This window comes from Aulonocara stuartgranti (genome assembly GCF_965226115.1).
Source record: "Aulonocara stuartgranti genome assembly, chromosome: 20".
NCBI classification, from domain to species: domain Eukaryota; kingdom Metazoa; phylum Chordata; class Actinopteri; order Cichliformes; family Cichlidae; genus Aulonocara; species Aulonocara stuartgranti.
In genome coordinates, this window is record NC_138956.1 from 9560594 (window position 1) to 9575911 (window position 15318).

The following is a 15318-nucleotide window of genomic DNA, read 5'->3' on the forward strand; positions in this document are numbered from 1 at the left end:
CAGAGTCGTCTGCGTAGTGTCTTTCACGCCTTCTGTGTGCAGACGTGATGACTCAATGTGAGATCGCATGCATGTGTGGATATGTGATAGTCCACTGGTCTTAACATTTGAGGACATTTTGACTTGATCCCAACAACCGACTGCTCATATTTTGGTTTACGCCCACACCTAATATAGTCTTTAGAAGCGAGGAAACTATGAGACTTAGCACAATTCAAAATGTGTCAAACCACTTTGTTTGAAAATCTTCCATTTTTGCTCTGTTTAGGTGTCATTTCAGTTGATTCCAATTAAACCATGTCCCATATGTTCCATCAGTGCCACTTTCCTAGACAGATGGCAGTATTTAAAACTTAAAAAACAACAACAACATATATCTGGTTCTATATGCCAGCTCTTTTTTAATTAACAACAAAAATATTTCAACCCTGATTAATTTGATGGCAGTCTTAGTTACTGTGGTGGCAAAAAGTGTGGTTTAATGCCTCCCTTGGCAGCAGTCGGTCCTCGAGAAGCTCCGTCGTCAGAAATACACAAAAGAGCAACTGGTGTTTAGTCCTCAATCAAACAAACACACACTGTTTCAATAAACAAATCTGCCTTTTCCCATCATGGCGTGAGAAATTGATTTATTTTGATTTCGCGCCGCACTCAGCAAGCACATAACAGGGCACATTAAAGTTGGTTATCTTGCTGAGAAGTTGGAGGTGTGCAGCCTGTCACCTGCAGCTCTTTATCAACAGCACAGTTGTTGTTTGTTCTTGTTCCATTACTTTTACAGTGGTGACAAATATCTTGTTTCCTATGGCATCTTCACAGAAAACGTCTAAGCTGTGGCTGTTTTTTCATATCTTTGATATGTTGAGGAGAACACATGGTAAGCTAACTGGAATCTAGCGCACCCAGGTTTTTCCGTAGCAACAGGTTTCAAATAAGCGTTGCAATTTAACTAGGACACCAACACATTTTCAAGGGAGAAACAGAATCAGGTATTCTTAGTGTGATTTTTTTTTTTTTTTTTTTTTTTGTGGTTTTCTATCTATCTAGCCTGTCTTTTAAAAAGTGGATACTTTTCACGCAGAAGTGGGAGAAAGCTCTGTCTCTTCAGCATCAGGTCATCTGTTGTTTCAAACATTGTTCAAACTGGCAGACCTTGATTTCTAAATGTGATCTTCCGAGAGAGATCAAACACTCTATTTCAGAATCGATATTGAGGAAATCTGATTTATCGGGGGGGCATCTATTTTTCCATTTTCTAAAATAGTTCTGTCTTTGGTTTGTTCACTCAGTATTATGCTCAAGATCACATTGCTTCACTGAATGTATGGAAACATGTAATGAGTTTGATTAGCTGCGTGATTATGGCTAAAAATGATCTTTTAATTGTACCGTTGTATATAAATTTTCTAAATTAATCCGTTTTAATTAATCTTTGCAGAAAAATAAACCTTTATTTACCTGGCCTAAATCTTTTAGAAAGAAAATTAAAAACAAACAAACATTTGACTCCATTCGTTGTACCTGCCTGTTGGAAGTAAATATAACTCACCAGCTGTGAGATCCCTCTCTATTTCCCCTGTTACATTTTGCATACAGTGCAGATTTTGCCACTTTAGAAAGATAATTGCTCGAGGGGATAACATATCTTTTGTGGAGTATGTTGACCATTTTCCTGACACCTTCGTTACTCACTGTGTTTATTGGTCTCATGTGTGGCCACATGGAATGTGATTGGTTGGTGTTTGTGAGGTGGATGGATATACTGATGTGCTGCACGGACTCACTTTCATGGATGTCTGAGTCTGCCTTGGTGCATTTATTACACTACAGTTTGTGATGTTTTTTAGGTGGTTTGATCAGTTAGTTGTGTTGCTTTGCAGGCACAGACACACAACTTTACAGCACTTTTTGTATATGGTTTGTTCTTTTATTAACATCACTTGCCCTAAATCCGAAGTTTTTCCAGAAGAATCCGCTTCGAGGGACAGGCTCTTAGTCTTGTGCTGTGCCAGGCATTTACATTTTGTTGTATCTCTGTCTTTTAATGTTTAATTTACTCGTCCAGACTAGTCCAGGATACTCCCGGCTGTGATGGGCACTGATGTTAGGAGTGCTTGATTTGCTTTTGGCTTTTTCTGCTGGTGGAGCAGAAACTCTCATGTTTGTTTAATTGTACCAAGCCAAAATCATGATCAAAATCAAGATTTGATTAGTTGTGCAGGGTGAAGTTTAATGTTTTTCCAACATTAAAGCTACTTTATATCATTTTAATAGATTTTTGTCTTTATAGGGTTTTTTTGTATTTCTCTATTTAGCCAATGTGTGGACATTCAATAAAATTGTGTGGTTGCATCTGTTCACTTATATACTTGTTGCTTGGACACATAGCTAGAATCGTGGGCTGTGTCTCTGTGTGTCTTCAGCACGCAGCTACAGTGTAGCCACACATCTATGAAATGAATACTAGCTATAACCAGCAGTTTGTGAAGAAGTACCCTGTGTCACAGAGACACATCAGAACTTGCTATGTGAAGTCTTCCTTGTTTTTTTTCTTGTTGAGGATAAGATTTGAAGAGAGCAGGGATGTCTGTTGTAGTTCATTTTAAGCATTTGCATTTGCAGTGTCCTCAGAAAAATACCAAAGTGTGTTAGGCCAACAAAGCTGTGGGTGAGTTAGCAATTCTTCTTTTATTGCTCAGTAAAGTTCATTGCAGTATCTTTATTGCCATCTAGAGAGCCATTTGTTTTGAGTGTAGCAGATTCAGTATGGGTCACAAGTGAACTGAAAGGCCCATTATTAAGGAATACTGCAGTTCATTGACAGATTATTTTTACCATTATAACCTTTTCTCTCTTACTTATCAAAATGACTTCCAAAGCTGAAAAAATATTCTGTAAAGCTCTGTCGGAGATTGAGCGAATAAGCAACGCAGCACTGATCCTACTAATCTTGGCTGGCAGAGTTGTTACACTTGTATATTTTCTAACTAGTTTTTATTTTTATTTTGTTTTGACCTTTTGTTTTTTGTTTTTTAATACAGTTTAGTTTGAGTTAGTTCCCAGAGTGGATTTTCTTATTTAAATTGACTTTTTTATGATTTGGAAATGTTTAGTTTCCGTTTAGTTTTTATAAGTTTCACTGTTAGTTTTTGTCTTTTTATTTATTATTGTATGGAGGATGTGACAGAGGCAATAGTTACGAAAATTAGTGCATATTTCACAATAACAACACATAACTTTATGAAAGCAGTTGACCGATCCAGAGTGTCAATAAACATGTGTATCCATCATATAGTTTATTTAGTATATAGTAATAAATTTATTTAAGTTCTAAAACAACTAAACTAAAACAAAATAATTTCACAAAGTTTTAATTTCTCGAATGCTTTCACATAATAACCTATGATAACCTTGACATGCAGGATTCAGTGTGCTAAGTTAATTCAACACACTATAAATTATTTAAAGGAACAACAGTATCACTTTTGGAAACTGGTTTCCCCAAATGTTTCATATAATTCTTTTTTTTTTTTTACTTTGAAATGTTCTTTACCTGTATTAGGAAAAAAGTTAACATTAATTGTCTAACTTTCAAAAAACAAAAATATCCAAAGCAGGCATCAGGGATAACATCTTTAGATATTTCCTTATATATTACGACCTGGTCTTTGTCTTTTTATTGATCTGAAGAAAGAGGAGGCGTAATCATGAGAATGATAAAGTGGTGTTTTCTCAGAGAGAACTTTTACTTTAATGACTCATGCAAACATTACACAGTTTACAAAAACTGTATGAAATAGATTCATAGTTCATTTACACATATTGTCACTGCCTCAGACAAACTAAAATCTATAATCTTTTTAAAATGTTATGTATATAGCTGACATTCACTAGTACAGCCCTCAACACGGAACACAATTAGAAACATTTATTGATTATTGATAGAGTACAGTGGCTGTATGGTAAGCAATGATCGAAGCCTTAGACTAAGTTTTGTGGAAGGACTCAGTGAGGACTGCTGTTGGCTCCAGAGCTGGGCAGATCTGAGGGGGGACTGAGAAAGATGGAGGAAGAGTAGGGCACATAATCAAGTACAAACAGGCATGTACACAGGGCAATTACTGTATAGATGTACAGTCTGACGGGAGGTGTATGAAGTCCCTTTTAACCCGTTAACCTGGTAACTGCTTCTGAAGTTAAGATGAGTTATGTCCAACTGGTTAACCATACGTTATTATTCACACTTTAGCGCCATAACCTCTTTAAAAACTTTGTGACAAGTTGTATTGTTGGCTTAAGCAAGTGAGCGCTACATTAAATTTTGTTTTGCAACTTTTGGATAAAACAGTTTGTTTTGTTTTTTTAGTTACTGGGAACGTGGAAATCTTAAAGCATCAGAGAGTGCAGTACATTTTAAATTTAATTTGAAAACGTTGTTCAGGTTTGCGGTCAATGAGCTGTGGGAGAATGAATGTGGCAGCACAGAATTTTCATACACTGATGAAATGTTTTCTCTCCTTCTGGGGTTGCTGATTGTGTGTTCTCGAGTTAGAAACTACTATTGTTTCATTTCTTTTGAGGGTATTTCATTGTGTACACGCTTTTATTTGTCAGGTTTTGATTTACTATCTTTTGTTGTTATCTGCATGTCATTAGGAGCCTATGCACAGGGACTATGCATGAGAATGAGCTTTTAGCTATATTTGGTATAATGCATATATTCTGCATTTTCCCTGCTAAATAAATAAATAAAGCATTGCCTTTTTCTCAAAGACAATAGAGGATTTGGATAAGTTTTAGTAATCATTTCACAGTAGCAAACAAAAAGACTTTTACCCAAAAGGTAGATAAACAAACTTGGATAAAATATCTCTTCACAATCCGATGCAATAAGCTGTCACCTGTCTAGGGGACAATGGTGCAGATTTGAATGTGACGGTAATTTGGGGGCCATTTAATTAGATGTATTCATTCTGATCAGAGTGTATTATTATGAAAAGACTAAAATAAGACAAAGGATCAACATAACTGGGCAGAAAGAAACATTTTTTTAGAAGGAGCTCAGAGAATAACAGCTGCTCTTTAGCTTAGAGATATAAACAGTATCATTTGGCTATCTGATCAAGATGCCACCTGTCTGCCTGTGGAGGCCCATCTCTGAGGAAACCTTTAGGCAGACTTAGTCGCTGCAGTATAAAATATCCCGTGGAGTGTGGGAATGCCTCGAGATACCCCAGGATTAGCTGTGGGGAAAACCGAAGATTAGAGCAATTCACATGTGAAATGTATTTCATACTTAATATTATGGTGATTGTGGAGACACGTCTATAGCTCTGAAGTGTCCATATAAGTGCAATTCTACAGCACTTATTCCATCATTGTTAAATAACAAAGTTGTGTTATACACGCCACTCCCCTGCTTTTTAATTTTACTCCTTCTTTGACATTCCTCACTGGTGTTCTTTTGATATCAGTAATACGCTGATATCATATGAACAATTTAAAAATAAAAGTACTTTTACATTAAGGGCAGTTAATTCCAGTGGGAAAGAGAAACGCAAAGCATAAATAAATATGACAAATTACTTAGAAATCAAGTAAAGGTGAGGTGAGTTTTATTATTTTCACTCTGCATTTACAACAGCTTCAAACAGAAATTAAAATGGGAAAATATAAGAAAGAAAATGCTATTATAACATTCAGAATAAACACTTTATATTTGTGTATTGATGGATGTCCGAAATGTACACCATTCAGTGTATGTACCACTGAATGTAGGTCTTTGGAGGCATTTTGAATTACATTTCAAGTCCCTTATGAGTAATGATTGATATTTCTACATGACACTTTTTGCACAATACTTAAGATAATCATAAAGAACGATGGAAACAATCTCACAAGTCAGTTAAAGTTGACCTGCGGGAGGATGACAGCGTGCAAAAAAGCAGTAGTTTTGGAGGCAGGTAGAGTGACGAGGGTTTATAAGTGTCAAAGCATTGTAATGGGGTGTTGCCATCTCAGACAGCACATGTGTCTCTCTGGTGTAAAGTATATTTCTGAGCCCTGTTGCTCATAATCATAATAATAACAGCGAATCATTTGCATTGTTTCTCCACAGCTCTCACTGTCTCAGCTGGCAGCTACTTCACGCTACCCGACCATCAGCCACTCCAGCTCGGCGTTGCCGTGGCAACAGTCGTTTCCTTCTCTGCTCCATCCTTCCCCATTGGCATCGGCCCACCAGCTGTCACATGTCGTAAGATTTCCACCCCCGTTCGCTCACACGCGCACCCACAGAAACGCACACATCCTTCACACACACACTCACGCGCGCTGCAGAAAATACACAAACACTAGGTGAAAGTAAGTCATAGATACATTTACGAGGTGTACATTCAATCATAGCGAAGACGCACAATGTCGTACATTGTCCGCTTCTTCACTGGAGTACAAAGCCACACTCACCTTTACAGCACTCAGCTACCAGCTCATACCCATGTACCCATGGAGACACAAACACACACACATCCTCTAACCTGAACTCCAGCCCTGCACACTCTTTGTCTTTGGAGATGCTGGTGGTGCCGAAGTGGATTCTTTTCATCTTTAGAATCAAAAGAAACATTATTTTTTCACTTGGATTTTCAATTATTCTACAAAGACTGCTTTTTTTTAATAAGGTACTCACTGTTCTACGTCAAACTCATGTTTTGACTAATTAGGAAAAAATATGTTTAACCTACCCTGTACAGTACTTCTTTTATTGGTGATTGGTAATTGGTAACAATTAGCTGTTTTCGTGTGTAAATCAACCCTCCATTTGAAATACAAATTCTGGCAATAAAAAGTTTTTTTTTTTAATGAATGCCTTTTTATCAAACTCTTTTTGATTTAATCCCTATACTTTCCAGTGAACTAGCACAGAGATAATAATGAAAATTACATCAGAGAAAAAAACATATCCGACTGGCTCTAAATGCTAACAAGCTTTATGCATCTGAACGCAAGTCCTATCATTGCAGCCAGAGGATTCACTGCAGCGTAAATGAGGAAGCAAGCTATACTGTTCTGATTTGATTAACTTTGCTGAATAATTTCCTGAAATGATGCAGGGCTAACCTATTCCCTGCAGTTGTAGGTGTTTGCTGCCGCAAATTGCCTGCCAGACTCATTTTGCCTTTGAAAGCTGCCTTGTCTTTGCTAAATTAGACTACGTTCACCCACAAATATGCATATATTTGGAAATATGCACATTAGAAGCATTGGAAGAATCTCATAGAATGGCGAGGAAATCATAAGATAAGATAAGATAAGATAAGATAAGATAAGATAAGATAAGATAGAACTTTATTAATCCCTTGGGTGGGTTCCTCTGGGAAATTCGATTTCCAAAAAAGCACAGCACCGACAGAAGTTACAGAGTTATACACACACACATATATATAAATACAGAGACAATATAAATAAAATATACGAAGGGGATAAATAGAATAAATAGGAATAAAAATAAAAATACAAGTGAATTGCACATTTCAAGTATTGAGTCTATTGCACCGTTGACTATTTACAAAAGTATTGCACAAAAGGTATTGCACAGTGAGGTGAAGAGGCACTACAGCTTAGTTGTTCCCTCCTTTGTCCTCCTGTTTCCCCTCCCTCTCCCCTCCAGAGAGGAGTTAAACAGTCTGATGGCGTGTGGGACAAAGGAGTTTTTAAGTCTGTTAGTTCTTGTCTTTGGGAGAAGCAACCTGTCACTGAACAGACTCTTCTGGTTGTTAATGGCCGTGTGCAGAGGATGCCCAGCATTGTCCATAATGTCCATCAGTTTCTTTAATGTCCTTTTCTCTGCCACTGTCACCAGAGTGTCCAGCTTCATGCCGACCACAGAGCTAGCCCTCCTGATCAGTTTCTCCAGCCTGGATGAGTCCTTCTTTGCTGTGCTGCTCCCCCAGCACACCACAGCATAGAAAAGTACTCCAGCAACCACCGACTGGTAAAACATCCTCAGGAGCTTCCTGCAGATGTTAAAAGACCTCAGCCTCCTGAGGAAGTACAGTCGGCTTTGGGCTTTTTTATACAGGTGCTCTGTGTTGCATGACCAGTCCAGTTTATTGTCCACCCACAGCCCGAGGTACTTGTACTTGTTGACCACCTCCACCTCCTCCCCCTCTATCTGAACCGGCAGTGGACCTTCTCTGGACCTCCCGAAGTCCACAACCAGTTCCTTAGTCTTTGAGGTGTTGAGTTGCAGGTGGTTTGTGTGACTCCATGCGACAAAGTTCCTCACCAGACTTCTGTACTCCTCTTCCTGATCATCCCAGATACACCCCATGATGGCTGTGTCGTCTGCAAACTTCTGAATGTGGCATAATTCAGAGTTGTAGCAGAAGTCAGAGGTGTACAGGGTGAAGAGAAGAGGGGACAGCACAGTTCCCTGTGGTGCTCCTGTGCTGCTGACCACTGTGTCAGACGTGATGTCCTTCAGCCTGACGTACTGTGGTCTGTCGGTGAGGTAGTCGGAGATCCAAGCCACCAGGCAGGGGTCCACCTCCATCCTGTTCAGTTTTTCTTGAAGCATACAGGGCCGGATGGTATTAAAGGCACTGGAAAAGTCAAGAAACAGGATCCTGACCGTGCCTTTTCCCCCATCCAGGTGTGAGTGGGCTCTGTGTAGGAGGTACAGGATGGCATCCTCCACTCCGACACCCGCCTTGTATGCAAACTGTAGTGGGTCCTGGGCATGTTGTACCTGTGGTCGGAGGAGGTTGAGGAAGAGCCGCTCTAGAGTCTTCATAAGATGTGACGTCAGTGCCACCGGTCGGAAGTCATTCAGCTCATTGGGCCGGTTCTTTTTGGGGACCGGGACGATGCAGGATGTCTTCCATAGGGCGGGCACTCTCCCCAGTCGCAGACTGAGGTTGAAGACTCGTTGTAGCGGCTCCCCAAGTTCAGCAGCACACGCCTTAAGCATCCTAGGACACACCTTGTCTGGGCCTGCTGCCTTTCTGGGGCGAAACTTCCTCAGTTGTCTCCTGACCTGATCCACTGTGACACTGGGAGATGTTTGGGAAGAGGGGAGGGGGGGAGATGTCTTGCTGCTGAGAGAGGGATTGGAGGAGGGGGGTGTCATGGTGTCAGGAAGGGGGGGAAGCGAGGGAGGTAGGAGAGTGGGGATTGGACTCTGTAGTGAAGGTGAGGGTGGGGGGGTTGTGGGCTGGTCAAACCTGTTGAAGAAGTTGTTGAGTTCGTTTGCCTTCTCCACAGTCCCCCCCACTGTGCTTTTCTTGGTGTTGTGGCCTGTGATGGTTTTCACACCATTCCAGACCTCCCTCATATTGTTCCTCTCCAACTTCTGCTCCACCTTCCTCCTGTAGGTGTCCTTTGCTTCCCTCAGGCAGCGTTTCACCTCCCGCTGTGCTGCCTTCTTCTCCTCCTTCACTTTGCTCCTGAAAGCCTTCTTCTTCATGTTGAGGACAGCTTTGACTTCCTGTGTTACCCACGGTTTGTTATTAGGATAACACCGTACCGTCTTAGCAGGGGCGACCGTGTCCACACAAAAGTTGAGGTAGTCTGTAAGACAGTGTGTCGCCCCCTCTATGTCCTCACCATGTGGGCTCAGGATAATGCTCTAATCCTGGGATTAACCCTGAATCTTTTTCAGCTTATCGAAATCAGTTTTCACATCCTTATATATGCACATTTGCTCTTTGATGTAGAAAAAACCCCCACATAGCATATTGCCCTTGTTTGAGAAGTATAGGGATTTGTTTGGCTGCTTGTAAACAGTTTCAGTTTAGTCACATCCTGCAGCTGGGGATGGACCGTTTTCTCGAAATGCAGGAGGCACAGGGCATGTTTATTTCTACTTTTATGTTATTAGTGATAATCAACTTAAGCCTGTCACAAGTAGTCACAATATAAGCTTTGTTAATTGCAACTGGAGTGTTGTTGGTTATATCTGCTGTGAAGTTTCCAAAGTGCTCACTGTTAATACATCAAGTCTGCAATGCCACTGGGCTATAAGGGGAAATGCACACACTAATCGTTGCCATGGTTATAGCTCACACAGAGATCTTGACCCTGCCATCTTGATGACTCTGTTTTTTAAATCTTGTTTTGTTTTTCTTTCTGGAAAGGAATTCACATCGGCAATTATGGTGCCTAACTGCAAGGACATTTGAATATCATTAGTTATGTAATATTTTGTATTCTTTTTAACTTAACCCCATGTCTCCTGTCTTTCATATGAGGACAGAACTGGTGGCTAATGTAGTATCTAGTCCTCTAATGTACAGGTGACAGTAAAGCACTGTGGAAACACCATTGCAGATTTGTTCAAATTTAAGCGTACACACCAGCAAATGTGTTTGCTTGCCTCCCCTTTATTATCACATTAGATTGTAGGGGCTCGTTCAGTGCTGCCCTGGACTGTATACCTGCTTTCAGGTATACCCCTTTCAGCATAGCTGAGAAGTCCTGCGATATTGTAACTAGTCAACTACAGCTTTAATGGATTTCCTTCATATTTCATGCTCAAAATCTATATATCTTAAACCATGAATCATTCTGCAGAAATAAGCCAGGAACTAGGAATCAGACTTACTGGAAGGATCAAATATAATAAGAAAGACAACATGGCAGAAGGACACAATACAATTTCATTTTGAAAGACAGACTAGGTCGTGTTGTGAAATTGTCAGAATAACTTTATCCACTTTTCTATCTATCTAAAAGTAGGAACATCTTGTACTTACTGGGCTACATTCCAAGAAATAAGCTTCATTTATACCCATGTTCTCTCATTCACACAAGTTGTAATGCTTTTTATTTCTTTCCATATATATATTTCAAATCTAATGTCTGTTTCTGGCAACACAGCAGCATTTCCTTTTTTTAGTAATAGGTTAGCTTGGCACCTACAGTTGCACCGGTTGGCTTCCAACTGCATCACAGAATGTTTTACATTAAAGGAAAACTGAATGTTAAATTATTTCCGTTACTATATGTGCATCAATCCCAAAACAATAGATGTAATAATTATTTATTATAATTATTGTTCTACAGTGTAGAAGAGTAGCACATACAGGGAGTGAGAAGCTTTATTACTATGAATTTTACTATGTTATGTTTTTACATAAGACATGCTGTATTATGTTCTTTCATAGTGTATATAACCTTTCTTTAAAGGTCACATTCTGCTAGCAGTTTGAAAATATTACCTTAAATGCAGGCGACTTGTTAAAGTGCCTGACTTTGGTTGCTTGGTTTGTACTTTCTAAATGCCAATACTGTAGAATCCACCAGCCTATAAAAAGTGCTCGTATGTCATCACACTCCATAGGTTTTATGGTAGCAAGTTGAGATAAAGTATAACTCAATTACTCTGAGCCTTTAAAATGTGTTAAGACTTCTACATTATGCATTGAAATTCTCTTAGGTTATTATATTGCAGGTTGTTTGATCAGAGAATAACAGTGCATATGTAGGGTATGTTGAATATACGTATATATAGTAGCACGACTTTGGTCGAGGTTATTACCAGCACGTTTGACGGAAAGCCCAATAATGCTCAGCCTCGCATGGTGTTTAATATGCCATCTGAACCATGCACATGTATCAAAGACCAGGGGAAAAAAACAACTGCAAAATGACACCATTAGCACTTCTTAGCTAATTATCTTCGCTAATACCCCTCCAGCTGTGTGCCTGTCAATGACAATGAAGTGGGGATTAATGTTTGCCACAAAAAATGTAGAAATGTTGAACTGATCCACAGGCAATTAACTGTGCTGTTTCTTTTCATAAATATATTGTAAAGTCGAGTACTGTAAAGCAGCACAATGCAGACATTGGTGATTAAAAATGCAAAATGCACTCTTAAAGAAAAATAATTTAACTTGTTATAGGCTGATTAAGTCATCTGTGCTTTTTCCTGAACTTACTGTCATTGGCCCTTCCAATGCTTCGGCAGCCTTAGCGTGACTATAACGCTGCCTATTGTGCATTAGCATTGACATATTTATCCTTTAAAACGCTTTTTATTTGCCCCATACTGTTTTCCTCTTGTATTCTTTATGGAGAAATGTAAATTTGGGTCCCATCTTGACAGATTTTTTTTTTCTTGAAAAACACCAAAAATCACAATGAATTGACCCTGACTGCATTGTGCACTTATCCAGATTTTAATTTATCGTATCCATCTGGACAATTAGCAGCCAGTGTCGTTCAGTGATGCCCCAAACTATGACAATCAATAATCTACTAAATTGAAATGATGTTTCTTTATTACGGTGACTGTGAGCATTTTGACTCAGGACCACATAACCTGTCCTGTTCTATTAGAGCAAAACATTTTTGAAAAGTTCCCCTGAGAAATGCACAATTTACTCCTGTTTAAATAACATTTGCTAAAGCCCGCAGCGTCCAGCTGTCTTTGTTTCTGACACACTTTGAAAGAGTTGTGTCTGCGGTGTATATTGATGGACAAGGCTATTTATAGTCTTGTGACTCATAGATAAGCTTTGAGGATCAATGCAGACATCCAGTAAACCTAACCAGAGTAAGCTCTTTACGTCCTCCGTGACATATGGCTGCTGTTTTTTAAAGATATGCATTTCCACTGTAAGTGTGCGGTTGGAACTGCTTTTCAGAGTATTAGGCAATTTCCTGAATCAGTTTTAGCTAATCCACCACAAGCTTTCATCCTATTGCCTTGTAAATATAATCCAAGTCTCCATAATGCAGTATACATGCTTTCCATACATCAAGGTGACAATAATGTTTTGCAAAGCAAGTCCTCTTTTGATTCCTTTCTGTCCATAACCGTAATACAGTTCAGTCAATTCACGTTGCTGCACATGGCTTCACTGACACGTGTGTGTAATGTTGTTAAGGAACTGGCTGTGTGCCATTCTGTATAATACGTCTGAGTAAGTTATCGTGGTAAAAACAATAGCGTTGACGTAAAATCCTCATGTACTGCAGCCAGTGGTAATCTCATTTATTGGATTATGCATTAATCATTCCTTGCTTTGTTATTAATGATTTTTATTTCAGGCCTGCTCAGCTGTCAGCAACTTCGCCCACCTGGAGATGGACCTTCAGCAAAGAGGAGGTGATTCAGCTTCACTTCATGATGAGGGAGACCAACTTCAGGAGCTGCCCTTCACCCCTGTCCATGCCCCTGTCATTACTCTGGGGATGAATGTGCCCAGGTGAGCCCAGTCTGTTGTCTGCCTCAGACACGAGCAATGATGTGACCCAGAAAGAAAAGACTCTTTTTAAAAAAATAGTTATTGGACATCAACAATAACTTTTATAAAAGTTTGAAGATCCCAAATCTCTGCAATGTTCAGTTCAGTTTGCCCAAGGCCATTTTAAGGTAAAGATCTCATAATGTTATTGAGAGAAAACACAAGATTAATTCTCAAGAACTTAGCAACACTGAGGAGAAAAAAAACTCCTTTATTGGAGGAAACCTGTGAAACAAACCGCAATTGGAAAGGCAGCCATGTATCATGACCACTTAGGGGAAGGGGGACAGTGGAGAGAGTAAGAGAACCCAGAGAAATAAGAAATACTGACATCAGATCAGTGTATGAACTTAGATCATGATACTGAAGGTTGAGAGAGAGAAATACCAATGTAGAGAGGGTTTCTACTGCTAGGATCCTAATTGCTGAGGGTTCTAGCTTCCATTTTACTTTTGACAACTTTAGAAAACACATGTAAGCTAGCACCCTAAGAGTTTCTCTATTTGGATGATCTACTACTGTACTGTGAGCTCTGTAAGACTTGTTCATTAAGAGCTTGTGTGTGAGGAGAAGGATTTGAATTTACACATCAAAACACGCTTAAAACAAATGAAATGCCAAATGGCCATAAAATATTACCAGTGTCTTTTTTGTGTGTGTGTTTTATCAGCTAATGTTTTATTTTACTCCAAGAGTGTCCATCATGTTTTAGGATAGCCTTCCTAAAACATGATGGATATTCTCTTAAAAATGTAATATTGTGGCATATTTTTTCATGCTCTCTCCACTGTGCATCTGAATCATCATTACTCATGTTATTGTTAGTCATTTACACCGGTCTTTAATCCAGCATGTGGGACCACTCTGCAACCCAAAGCTATCTGTGATCCTCTGTAAGGAGGATATGGAGGCTTTGTTGTTGGCGTCAGCTGTGCACCACAAATTGCAATAAAGGCCAGTTTTTATTTGTAAAACATTAAACAATGATAGATGCCTTTGAACTGCAGCACTGAAAAATGCATTAGCTGAAAACTAACTGGAATCGGGTGGCCACGATTAGTGTGTAAAAATATGTTTTTAGTGGATTCCTGATTTGTCAAACAACCGTGTTTTCAGCTAACTGAAAAACACAATTTTCTCCCTTTCTTCTAGTTGTACTTTCAGTGATTTCCACCTCGCTACAGCTTCTGATTTGGCTAACCTCTCCATGTCAGCATGGGAGGGTGACTCATGTTTGACAGGAAACATTACTAAAGAAAGGCACTTCAAATATCCTTTCAACATGCTACTGTTTTATGAAGCCTGGTATCCTGCGTGAACTCTAGTACGGTCCTTTATTACCACAAAAGTTTGCTATCTTGCTATCTACAGAGGGATATTGATTGGCTCACTAATTGGCAACATGTTTGCACTGGGTAGGATAACACTTCTGCCAGTAAGTAGGAGAATTCAGGTCAGAGCCAATTTAAAGAAAAATGTTTTGTCAGCTTTTACATCCCACTTTGGGTAATGGTTTCAGCACTGTTTGTTAGTGTGAAATTCATTATTAAATCCAGCTGTAAGGGAGAGGTTTTGACTTTGATTTAGTTGAGCAGAATGCAATGAACTCAGCAGGCAATTTACGATCATAATGTCAGTGGAAATATAGCCAGGTCTTAGACAGGAAACCGAATGAGAGAGTGCATTCTGCAAATAATGGGCACACTAACTCCGAAACAAGGCATTGTGCTAGTACAGAGAGTCAGTAAATAAGCAGCTGGCTCTGAAACTGTTTTCCGATCCCAGAATTTGGATCCAGACACGATGCTGTTCAGTTCAGTGGGCTGAAACATCTCTGCCTTTTCACTCGGATCCAAAACATCTTTTTGACTGTTTTCAGTGTGGAATGACCCAGTTCTTTTGAGAAGAACAATGAAGTCTAAAGAAGTTTAATTGAAGTTGCCGTGCATATCTGATTGAGCCTCTTTTGAAATAAAAATGATGGCTTGAATATTAACTGGGGCTAAATTAAGATACAACTCTGAGCGATGGGGGAGAGAAGGAAAGCATGAAATTGACACAGCTG

At 39.4% G+C, this 15318-nt stretch overlaps 1 protein-coding gene across 4 annotated transcripts in view; it reads left to right on the top strand.

Annotated features, from left to right (window-relative positions):
- The window catches only part of nphp4 (nephronophthisis 4), a 175332-nt gene that overhangs the window by 99328 nt on the left and 60686 nt on the right, over positions 1–15318 (top strand). For all 4 annotated transcript variants that reach the window (XM_082518730.1, XM_082518729.1, XM_082518728.1 and 1 more), the window contains 2 exons: positions 6119–6256; positions 13057–13214. In XM_082518730.1, coding sequence (XP_082374856.1) covers positions 6119–6256; positions 13057–13214 — 296 coding nt within the window. The remainder of the gene's footprint in view (positions 1–6118; positions 6257–13056; positions 13215–15318) is intronic.